Raw genomic sequence first — 12541 nt, forward strand, 5'->3', positions numbered from 1 at the left:
ATGAATTTTTTTGAAAACGGTCTCCACTGATGAATAACAACCAGGCTCACTTGAAAATGAGGTCCGATGTCGAAAATCCTGAACCACCCCTTTAACAAAAGAGAAAAAATCTGAGGACTGTCACTGGAAAAAGAAGGGTTATGATCAGGCAAGAGCTTTAGGACCCGTATTAATATTAGAAAAGCTTTCCAGCGCTGGAGAGACCTGAAGGCCTGCAAACCAATGCAGAGGTTGCGTTGATTCTGCTACATACGCGGGTAACATTGATTTTGCTATGTTTCACAGAAACATAAACTTTCTTTTTTGTTCATTCGTCATCTTTTTCTTTTTTTCTTCATCAGCTTTATTTTTCTCAAAGCATTATATTGCTTTGCTTCAGCTATGATACAAAGACATCATCCACTCTTGCATTGCGTGTTTGTGTATTTTGGGGGCGGAGAAATGAAGGGAGAGGTGTGTTTGTTTGGGTTAATGATCTCAAATATCAACAGTGTTTCTCAGAAATCGCTTATTGCACCTTTAAAATCATTTCATCATCAGTTGTCTCTCAGCAAACAACAATCTAGTAGGTTTAAGTAAGGATGGGTATTGTAAAATTCCCCTGGGAATGAATGAATGAATGAACGAATGAACGAATGAATGAATGAATGAATGAATGAATGAATGAATGAATGAATGAATGAATGAATGAATGAATGAATGAATGAATGAATGAATGAATGAATGAACGAACGAACGAATGAATGAAAAGTGGTAAAGTGGTAAGACTACACTGTTTTTGATTTGCTCAGAGTTGTTTGGAATCAAGACTACACAAGTTTAGAACTGTAGAAGAATGCACATTCTAATATCGATAACGAAACAAGACATTTGATTCAAATATTGTAAAGAAAACCACGCACAAAGAACCGTTTCTGTGTTCCCAACCCTAGTTTCATGCTGTGTGTCAAAAACAATCAGTTGAGAACTTGCTGAGTTAACCTTCTCAATTCTCACCTGGTCCTGTCGTACTTAATTTTCTGTGAGATATGTTAGTCCAGACCCCTTTTTCATGTATGAATGTGTATCTGTCAGGTGGGGTTGATTGATATTGTGTAGAAACATTCCCAGATGTGTTTTAATGGAGCAGAAATGTTTGCAATAGCTAAGCTAACGTTTGACACTAGCCAGATGTGTGTGTGCATGGGAAATTCCAACATGTATGTGAGTACATACATCTGTGTGTATGTGTGTGCAAGTGGCTAATGCTACAGACTTCACATCTGTAATGTCTCTCTCTTCTCCGTAGGATGATGTTTGGAGGATTGGGCCAGTTGTGTGATGGTGTTTTAGGTGGGAATGATTTCATGGAGAGTAAAGAGCTGAGAGTGTGGCCAGGATATGATTATGTGGGCTGGAATCGTGATTCCTTGAACCAGCCCACTGTTGACATTGAGTTTCACTTTGAGAAAACACGGGTCTTTCACACCATGCAGGTTAGTATGTATGCAAACAGCCCAAAATATGTTTGGTCACACTTAAAATGTCTTAATGCCATTGCTTTAGATACAAAAAATTCACAGCAAATGGCAAACTAACGAGACTAGAAGGAAAATGAAACGACATTTTCTCATGTCTTTCCAAACCTGTATGACTTTCTTTCTTCTGCGGAACACAAAAGAATGGTTTTAGTTCGTACAATGAAAGTCAGTGGGGGTCAAAATAACATTGAACTCACTCACTGACACTGGACAAAACAAACATTTTTCAAAATATCTTCTTTTGTGTTCTGCAGAAGAAAGAAAGTCATAGAGATTTGGAACAACATGAGGGTAAGTAACTGATCTGCTGTTTATCAACTCAAACTACCCACTATGCTAGATGGTAAAAGCTATCCCAGAATTGGGATAGTAATGAAGCTCTGTCTCGTAAATCACCCTCAGGAGTCTGTCATTATCCTTCAACCCTTTAATGAACATTTGATTTGTTTTTATTTGTCTTTTTGCCTGTGGCTTTGCATTTGTGGTTGTGTGTGATTCTGAGAGGCATCCGGGTGTTTTGTTTTCCAACAACACCACGTAATTAATTCTGTTATTTGTTTGTTTCATGTATTGTCATTTTTTAAGGGTCTTTCTGGCCAGGAATGCTGATTTGTTTGTACCACTTCTGACTTCATTCCTTTATCTCTGACATAGCACAATTTATAAATGCCATCATTATCCCATGTTGCCTTGTTTTTCCTGCGGCTTCCCACTGTTTCAAAAACATCCGCTCATACTCGCTTCCTTTAAATCTCGCAGCAGATTCCCAAAAGAGACATGAGAAATAGGACCAGAGGCTCCATTAAAACAATTCCCATAACAACAAGCACTTGTTCACGTGCCTTTGTGAGGTGATTTATGTCACCTCCCTTTGCTCGCTCTCCCAGACCTTTGTTTAGAGTATTTCCATCTGTATTCCTGCAGTTTCAGAATACCGCCAGCCTCACCGGCAGTTTTCCTCTACAAATCATTACCCCCCTCCCCCACATTGGTTCAGGTACTCCAATGCAAAGTTTGTCACACACTGAAAAAAAAAATGGTGTAGGATTTACTTATGTTTTCATTCCGAATTTGCCAGTGAATTTCACAAATAATTGCAAAGAAATTGCAGGAGAAGCATTGAATCAAACATGAAATTATAGTAGAAAGACTGAAATAGTATCAGTAATCTTTGTTTTATGTACAACTTTGAAAGATATTTTTACAGTGCAATCCATCAAAGGGTGCTTACTTGAGGATATATAAACTGTGTGTGTGTGTGTGTGATGTATGAGGTGTCACCATGATGGCTTCGGCTACACTTTAACCTCCGCTGTTGTGCTGGTTTGTTTTGAAACATGTTTCATGTGTCAGTGAGCGTTTGCACACATGTGCGCAGTTAGACGTTGACCTAACAGCACCATTAATGTCTAACCTGTCACATTATATATGTTCTTGCCCTCCACCTTTCATTCACTCCCTGTTTATTTTCTTTTTCTTCTCTTCTCCCATTTGTGGAGTAATAACATCCGTTTCCTTCTCCCTGATGCCCTTTATTTCCACTGCTCCTTATTTTTGTTCCCGGTAGTCTTGTAGTGTCTTATTGCAGATTGTTGTTTTTGAATGTCTCTGTTTCAGGTGCACAGTAATAACAGACACACTCAAGGCGTGCGGGTGTTCAGCGAGGTGGTGTGTGAGTTTAAGGCCAGTCTGTTGAGCCCGTGGGCGGAGCCTGCGCTCAGCCTTCAAGTGCCGCTGTCCGACCTACACGACCCTTCGTCCCGCACCATCTCACTGCCACTCGGAGGACAACCGGCCCAGATTCTCCGCTGCCGCTTCGCTTTCAGTGACCGCTGGCTCCTCATCAGCGAGATAAGCTTCTACTCGAGTATGAACACACACACCTGACCTCTCGCAGCAACATACACTGGCTCATTAATAGTAATTTATGTTTTACTTTGAAACTTTTACATGACTGTTTATGAAATGGATAAATAAAAATATAGATTTTATTTAAAGTGAGAAGAAAGAGTGTCTTGCACAGCTTTGTAGGAAATCGTTCTATTATATAGTTTGGCGGTCATTATATAAAAATATTTGACCACGATCAGATGCAATTCAGGGAGTTTTTACATTCAAGTCATGTAAAAACCCTGTTAAAAACATCTTAAACCAGCCTAATGTGGAGGTCTAAGCAGGTCTATTTGTCTCCCAGCCTTGTCAAGCTGGTGCTATGCTGGTTTAGCATGCTAAATTCAAAATCCAGCTGAGACCAGCAAAAAAACTACTTTTTCAGCATGAAAATTTGTGGAAAATGTATGATCTTTTGCCGCAAAGCAAATATTCCCACATCATTCGAAACATAAAACGTGTCGACTGCTTTTGTTTTCTACTCATCCTCATGGGCTTCTTTTTCTGACCTGCGTGTTAATGAATTTTAGCTCAAGTGTGCTAGATACCAAAGTAACTAAGTTCTGACAACTTAGTGACATTTCAGTGTGTGACCTTGAGTTCTGAGCATCCAGAATATGAGCAGAATATAAGCATTACAGTAAGCCTCAACAACAACTGAAAGTTTTTTGGAGAGAAAGTGAGACTTTGTGCTCACAGTTGTTGGGTTTGTAGATAAGAAAGTCTAAATTAGGAATATTCATGCTTCATCAGAGATAAAGTCTGCTTATCTAATTCTTTCTCCATTAACATTTCTTGTCATTTCTTGTCTCCAGTGCCGTTTGAGGATGGATCTGCCCTTCCACCTCTCCCTTCCTCCAGCACTCGTCCTGTCAATGCCACTTCTCCTCACACCCCCAGCTATGCAAACGGAACCAGCAGCCCCGCCGGTGAGTCGGACGCATGCCAACCTCACCGCATTATGAGTGTGTATGCAACGCACTGCCGTGTGACGTTTGCATTAGTGCTAATAGGATTGGAACAGAAAAGTTTAATGTTTTCAGTTCTTTAATGATTCTCCTAACAATACTTTTATTATTTTTAAGGATGTACCCCACCCCAATAATTTGTCCAAAATATATAGTAAAAGTACAATACAAAAGCAATGCTACTTCACATATTTAAATGTTTTTGTGTGTGTGTATAAATAAATATATACCGGTATATATATATTATTATTTAGTTATTTATTTTTCAAATTTTTACATATTTAGTGCTTGATCCCAGAGTATAATTGTAATAAATTGTACTTTTAGGCTATTATTATGTCATATATTTACATAATTTTTCATTAATACACACAAACAAACACACACATGCACATATATATATTCAGTAAATATATAATATAATAATGTAATAATAAAACAAATAATAATAAAATAGCCTTAAAGTACCATTTATTACAATTATATGACTAAATATATAAAATATATATAAATTATATTTATTTATATAAAAGTATATTTATAATATATCAAATATAAATACTTAGGGGCTTTCGCACCAGGTAGTTCTGGGAACTTAGTTCTAGGAGCTAGCCACCAGGGGGGTTCCCCGAGAACAAATGGTTCCCTTAGGAACATTGTTTTCTTATTGGAACTAGTTCTTTATTTCCAATCTTATTCATGAGGTACATGGGGGAGAATTGGGAAAATTATGCATTTTTACAGGCTGAAAAGGCCTAATTTCACCCCATCTTCACAGTCCAACCTCGCTCATCTTTCAGCACTCCCATGTGTCTCTGCCCCTCAAACACCCACCCCACCTCTCTAGTTCTCCCTCTTCTGACCTGTCCATCCTCATTTTTCCAGACCTCTTCATGAACATTACTTCACTGCTGCCCAGCAGCATGCCAACAGGTGAGAGAGAGAGAAAGAGAGAAGGACGAGGGGAAGAAAAAGTATCGTCTCCATGCTTATTACACCGCAGATTTTTACAGCATGTTTTCTAGCACATAGGCCTTTTATAACGTTTCCCTCTAAATTTCTTTACATTTAAAAACTCTGTCCTCTCATACTGTAAAATGCTTTGAGAATGTGGTTGGGGGTTTTGTGTGTGCATGAGTATCCATTTTGAAGCCTAAAGAGAAAGTTTTTATGCATGATTTGTTTGACAATGCAATATTGTTTTGAGTTAGTGTTTTATATAGCCAAGCTTATAAAGGATCTATTGTGAAATTCATCTAGCTGTCCTTGTTTTTGTCTCTCTTTGAATTAACTTCAGTACCCTCAGTTTTAGGAATGTGCCCACTCTCACAGCTCCTTTACTCCCATCAAAGCTTTACTGCCCCCCAAAACAACAGCTGCCTCCTAAATTTACACACAAACACACACAAGCACACACACACAGTGTATAAGAAATCAAGTCAAATCACAAAAAGTGTGTTGATTACCATGAAGGCATTTACAGCACTGAGATTGAAAGGTGGCTGTAATGGACAGATAAGCTTTGGTTTTACACTCTAAACACTCTGTAGGCTATAAATGCCTTGTTTATGGTGTTTGTAATCATTTCAATGTCAGATTAACATACACACGTATTCATAAATCTGTCGTGTTTCTTATTAACAGAGTTCTCTGCCATCACTCTGAGGGCGGGGTTACCTGTGGCCAAAGATGACAGCAGCAACACGGCCATCCTGATTGGCTGCCTGGTTGGAATTATTCTGCTCCTATTGGCTGTTATAGCCGTCATTCTATGGAGGCAGTACTGGAAGAAGCTACTTGGCAAGGTGTTTTTTCATTACTGTGTTCTACAGTGTATTTCTTTTTCCCCATGTTGATGTGTTTCCTATTATATATTAGTTTGTTCCGGTCCTTGTATCTGATTGGTTGATTGGTCCAGGAGCTCTGATATACAACTTAATAGCACTGGGACTTTTCACTGTTTGTATTACTCCACTTGTCTGTGTTTGCACGTGGCGACAAGTGACTGTCTTTATGAGTGAGTCATTTACTCATTTGTTTAACTGATTGATTCAAAAGCACCAATTCATTTAGAAATGAAATGAGTGAGTGGCTAAATCTGAAATAGCATACTTACCTACTATTTAGTGGGTGAAAAACAGAATGTGAAAAGAGTACTATGTTCGAATTCACAGCAATTATAAAACAATAGGCAAAAAGTACCCAGATGACTTACTACTGCTGGAGAGATTCTGAAGTGTGCATCTGATAGACACTTTACTATCCCACAAGGCCATAGATAGTATTTGGTAATGGCAGTGAAGGGACGCGACTGATAGGTCACATGATAAGGACAACATGACCGATGTAGAATGTATGGATTATATTCACACTACACACGTTTATACTAGAACAAACTTTTTTAAAGGTTGCAAAGTAATTACAAGAAATATGTCAGAGAGTATGTGATTTTGGATGCAGTTATTGAGTCATTGAGTCATTGAATCATTCACTCAGTTGATTCATTCAAAAACACTGAGGCTGCGTTCGAAATCACACACTCTCTTGAGTGGGTACTTATTTTGAACAAGTAATTACTTCACGACCGCTAAAAAAGTGTGTTCTATATAGTATGAATGTAATCTGGACGTACTACATTTGCCATGTTGTCATTATCATGTGACCTATCAGCGTCAGTCACGTCGCTTCACTGCCAGTCCTCTCCTGTGGCCTCATGGGATAGTAAAGTGTCCATCAGATTCACACTTCTGAATCTCGCCAGAAGAAGTAGGTCATCCAGGTATTTTTTGCCTGCTGTTTTATTAGTACTGTGAATTCGGACATACTTCTTTTGTCACATACTGTTTTTCGCCTTCTATATAGTAGGGAAGTATGCTATTTTGGATGCAGCCTGATTACTCAAGTAACTCTTCATGAATGAGTCATTGAATCATTCAGTCAACAGATTTGTTCAAAAACACTAATTCATTCAGGAACGCCACTACTGTGAGACACACAATTGTTGATTCTGCTTTGGCTTTGTTTGGAACTATTTTCATTGGTGGAGAAAAAAATAGACAAAGTAACTGGCAATTTTGTGTATTAAATATAAATTACACTGCATACGTTTTTTGTGTTTTGCACTGTAGTAGAAAAGGAAAATATTTCTGTAGTTTATCTTTTGACAAATTTTCTCAGTAGAAAACTATAATTTATATATGCATTTATCTGTTAAAACATTTAGGAGTAGACTAGAATAAAGACGACTAACAGACATGGACGACATGCTACAAAACTCCAAATTTGATTTCATGGCTCTTTAAATTTGTCTTTACATATCCAGGCCCAAGGCAGCCTCTCTAGCGACGAGCTGCGGGTTCATCTTTCGGTTCCATCGGACAACGTGGTGATCAACAACACTAACACGCACACATACTCCAGCCGCTACCAGCGCATACACACCTTCCCTGACGACAGGGACCGAGAGGGAGAATACCAGGAGCCCAGCACTGTACTGCGGCCCCGAGAGCAGCGGGACAGCACAGGTGACACACACAAAACACACTGAAGCATTCACATTCCTCTGTCAGTAAGTGCACAGGAACCAGGGTTACCACGGAGAATGAACAGCCAAAACGACATCAGAAAAAGTACTTTAGTACAATCCACATCCCAGACACAAAGAGCCACTGTCCTATCTGACAGAGAAAGGAGGGATATTTTATTTCACTCAAACTCCACTTGTACTCAAATGTTTTTTTTTTTTCTCCTGCCAGTTTCTTTCATGACGAATACTTTCATTGTGTGATTGTTTTCATATATTAATTAACATAAATGAATGCCTCAGAACAGACTGACCAATGAAAAGATAATTAACAGCCTGCGTCATTATGGATGATAACACTGCCTGCTGTGTTTGTGCATCTCACATGTAACTGGTTTGCTCTGTCACCCCTTAACGGCCCTGTTGTTTGTGTTTTGTTGTGTCGTCTCGTGTTGTGGTTTGGTTGTGTCGTTTTTGTCATGTGGCGACTGCTCACACTGTCGTACCCGTCGTGGACTTGTGTGTCCGTGGGATTTGTGTATGTGTCCTCCTAGCACTGCTGTTAAACAACCCAGCATATCATCTCCTCCTGTCTGACCTGACACATGGCCCCAACAGGCTGACAAACTGCCACAGCCAGCAAGAAAAACCCCAAAACCTGTCCCAGGGTAAGAGAGAGAGGGTTCAAATTGCCCTAAGAAAGGGGCAAGGGGTGGTATCCTCCCCAGGGAGCAGTTAAAGTCCCCTGAACTCTTAAAGGTAACAATTAGAGTGATATAATGGCCCCAGAACAGCACAGAGGGTATTAAACATTCATTAAATTAAGTTTCTGTGACTTTTATGTCCTGGTTTCACAAACAGGGCTCAGACTAATATTAGTTCATTTAGGACATTTAAGGAGCTTTTATAAACTTGCCTTAGAAAAAAACATTACTGATGTGCATCTTGAGACAAAACAATGGCACTGACATATTTTAAGATATCTCAGAGCAAGTTGCTTTCAGTTAAAACAGCTCAAACATGCATTTTAGTCTGGGACTAGACTTAAAGGCACACTATGTAATTTTTCGCCACTAGAGGTCGCTTATTCAAAACAAAGACGTAGCTTGATGACGCCTTGATTTCGCAGAATCACGGGAGTTGTTGTCTTCACCTCTATAGCCGGTGGAAAATACGACGGGACTCGGGCAGAAATTATATTCCTGGATGACCGATATTAATGTTAAGAAAGCCGTGGGAGCGATTGCTAATGAGAGACGAGCGCAACACACGACTCGAGAGCAGTGGAACTTTTATTATGCCGCAGACGCCGCTTCCACTTCTACCGGTCATGCGTATGTGGGGTAACGCAGCGCTGTTTTATCATATTAGATATATTGGAATGTGTTGAAAGTTGTTGTAATGCTACTTAGCGTTATAAAAGCGTGCGTTCGCTTAGCGGCTACTATACACTTCTATACTATACACTATACACTATATACTATACACTTGTTGCACACTGCAGTGAGCTAGATCGATATTAGGCATGGTAAATAAGGTACTCGCGGTAAGTCAAGAAAACAAGATTTAAACAAAAAGACTAACTTTGTTGAGTTGTATAACAATGATTCGTTTTCTGTCGATGAATGTATCCAAACAGTTGCTCATCTGTCTTATAAAACACATAATATACTAAAGCATCGTTGGTGTTTCCATGGTTTCTAGAAAAAAAAAGAAAAAAAAAAGGGTAACACAGGTATTATGTCATTGATAGGCGAAACAGACACGGTTCGTGTGCTAGTTAAAACTGCTTATTTCTCTGTATTTAGACATTTTTTAGAAACATTTGGGATGATGTAAGTACACAAATCAACAAAATACATAATATTGCTCTAGTGGTTCTTGTATATTTTAATCCAAAAATCTTACATAGTGTGCCTTTAAGCCTTGTCTGTGAAACCAGGGGTAAAATATTTAAACTTATCTTTTGTTAAGGAAGATCACATTTATAACTGTCTTGGAAACTTAAAATGCCCATGGCTGAAGAAAGGATATTGTTTTGTCAGAGATGAGGTACTGTATTAGTGTTTTCTCACTGTCTTCTGACAGCAGTCTAAAGCCATACATTTCACGGTATGCATGTAATGTCTCATCTCCAGTGTATGTGAGTGTTTAAGTGCATGTGTGCGGTTCATAATTACTTATTATAATGTAAAATGGCTGATAAGCTCTCTACTATAAGTTTTTCTTTTGTACCTTTTTTTCTCTCAGCATGTGCTATTGACATGGTTGATAAAGGCCTACTGATGCAGGAGGGACCGCCTCCTTACCCTGGAGCTCCGCCCCCTGGTTTATCAGGGGCTCATTATGGAGAAGCATCAGGAGGCGGGGGGAGTGTTCCTCATTATGCAGAAGCTGACATCATCAGTCTGCAAGGTGTCAGTGGTAACAATACATATGCAGTTCCCGCCCTTTCAGCCACGCCCACTGATTGCCCACCATTGCCTGAGTTGCCACGGGAACGACTTATATTCAAAGAAAAGCTGGGAGAAGGACAATTTGGAGAGGTACAACTTTGGATTGCATAAACATTACAAATTCCCACTCCTCTCTTAGCTTTATGGGATTCTTTATTCATAAACCTTTTTGTGCGGCCTAAAGCAGACTTTTAATAATATTGTTCCCTTTATACCAGTCTATTTATTGTCTGCTTCCTTAGGTTCATTTGTGTGAGATTGAAAACCCCCAGGACCTTGCAAACCTTGAGTTCCCGTTTAATGTCAGGAAAGGACGCCCTCTTCTGGTGGCTGTGAAGATTTTACGGCCAGATGCTTCAAAAAATGCCAGGTAACTGTCAAATGTACAATTAAGATATAAATACATTTTAAAAACATTTTATATTTTAAATAAATTCTATTTAATATATATTTTATTTTACAAAGATTATATATATATTTTTTAATGTTACTTCATTTGACCTTACAAAGCAAAACATTTTTTAACTTTTATTATTATTATTATTATTATTGTAATTATATGCTCCCTAACTTTGATTTGACAGATAAAACTTTTTAAATTTTTATTTTAGATTTTGAATGCAATTGCAATTTTTTCTCAAACTGTTCTCAGTTATATATATGTATATGTATATATATATTTATAAACAGATAATTACAATATAATAGTTTGAGGTTGTTGTATAAGGTCATTTTTTTTAAATTGCTGTTAAACAAAAACTGCTGTTGTTTATTTTGTAATATTGTAATAAACTCAAATTCTTCATGCTTCATTTTCAAAATGTTCTGTCCTTCAAAGAGTTCCCTTCTCTTATTACTCTCATTCTTTTCATGCTCTTCTTTCAACAGGAATGATTTTCTGAAGGAGGTGAAGATCTTATCTCGCCTGAAGGATCCGAACATAATCCGCCTGCTGGGTGTGTGTGTAAGCAGCGACCCATTGTGTATGGTCACAGAGTACATGGAGAGCGGAGACCTCAATCAGTACCTCTCCCATAGAGTGTTGCTGGACAAGACTGGACCTTCACATAATACACCAACCATCAGGTACACACACTCACACAGGACAGGACGACGACAATATCAAGTAATGATGCACCTAATATAAATGAAAGGCTAAATCTCTGTCTCTGTCTCAGCTACCCAGCTTTGATCTCCATGGCGAGTCAGATCGCATCAGGAATGAAGTTCTTGTCATCGCTGAACTTTGTGCACCGAGACCTGGCCACACGAAACTGCCTGGTGGGTGGAGAGAGGGGCGAGGAGGAGGAGCGCGGCGGAGAGCGTCCCATAAAGATAGCTGATTTTGGCATGAGCAGGAACCTCTATGCTGGCGATTATTACAGGATACAGGGACGAGCTGTGCTGCCTATTCGCTGGATGGCATGGGAGTGCATCCTCATGGTAAGAACACACACATCTGTAACTTGGCTATAATAAATAACTGAAAATTCAGGAATATTAGTGACAAACTTTTTATTGATTAGTTTGATTCATCCATGTTGCTATAATACAGATAATATATTGAATTACTTAATTTAGGTTTATTTATAAATATTTATTATCAGCTTTAATATTTGATATCTTATTATAAAGAAATATAATATATATTAAATTTTGTATAGCAGTTTTTTTATTCATTAATAAATAAAAATACAACATTTATAATGGGGTCCAAAAAGTCTGTGACCACTAGTTTTTTCTGCATTACCATAATAAAGATATATGTATGTATTAAATGTATATTTATTCATTAATTGTATTATAATATATTTATTATTAATTGAGATATATTTATTTGCTTCATTTGTATGTATTCATTATATTATCAGACTTAATATGTATTATCTTATAATAAAGGAATATTATAACATTTTGTACATCTTTTTTTTAATTATTACTAATTAAAAATATAATAAATTAAATGGGGTTTAAAAAGTTTGCAACCACTAGTTAAATTGCTTCATTTTTTCTGCATTACTATAATAAAGATATATATATATATATATATATATATATATATATATATTTATTAAATGTATATTTGCTAATTCACATTTATTATCAGACGTAATATTTATTATCATATAATAAAGAAATACAATATTGTATTATTATAACATTTTGTAAATATTATTAATAATT

General features: G+C 37.6%; 1 protein-coding gene across 4 annotated transcripts in view; it reads left to right on the forward strand.

The window, feature by feature from the left end:
* Positions 1-12541, forward strand: part of ddr1 (discoidin domain receptor tyrosine kinase 1) — a 40936-nt gene that overhangs the window by 25269 nt on the left and 3126 nt on the right. For 2 of the 4 annotated variants that reach the window (XM_084088078.1, XM_084088081.1), the window contains 11 exons: positions 1289-1475; positions 3138-3387; positions 4226-4339; positions 5264-5311; positions 6023-6183; positions 7701-7902; positions 8456-8569; positions 10152-10447; positions 10600-10727; positions 11246-11443; positions 11536-11800. In XM_084088078.1, the coding sequence (XP_083944204.1) occupies positions 1289-1475; positions 3138-3387; positions 4226-4339; positions 5264-5311; positions 6023-6183; positions 7701-7902; positions 8456-8569; positions 10152-10447; positions 10600-10727; positions 11246-11443; positions 11536-11800 (1963 nt within the window). The remainder of the gene's footprint in view (positions 1-1288; positions 1476-3137; positions 3388-4225; positions 4340-5263; positions 5312-6022; positions 6184-7700; positions 7903-8455; positions 8570-10151; positions 10448-10599; positions 10728-11245; positions 11444-11535; positions 11801-12541) is intronic. The other 2 variants (XM_084088079.1, XM_084088080.1) reach the window with 2 other exon arrangements.

Source organism: Abramis brama (assembly GCF_963993115.1).
Source record: "Abramis brama genome assembly, chromosome: 17".
Taxonomy (NCBI): Eukaryota; Metazoa; Chordata; class Actinopteri; order Cypriniformes; family Leuciscidae; genus Abramis; species Abramis brama.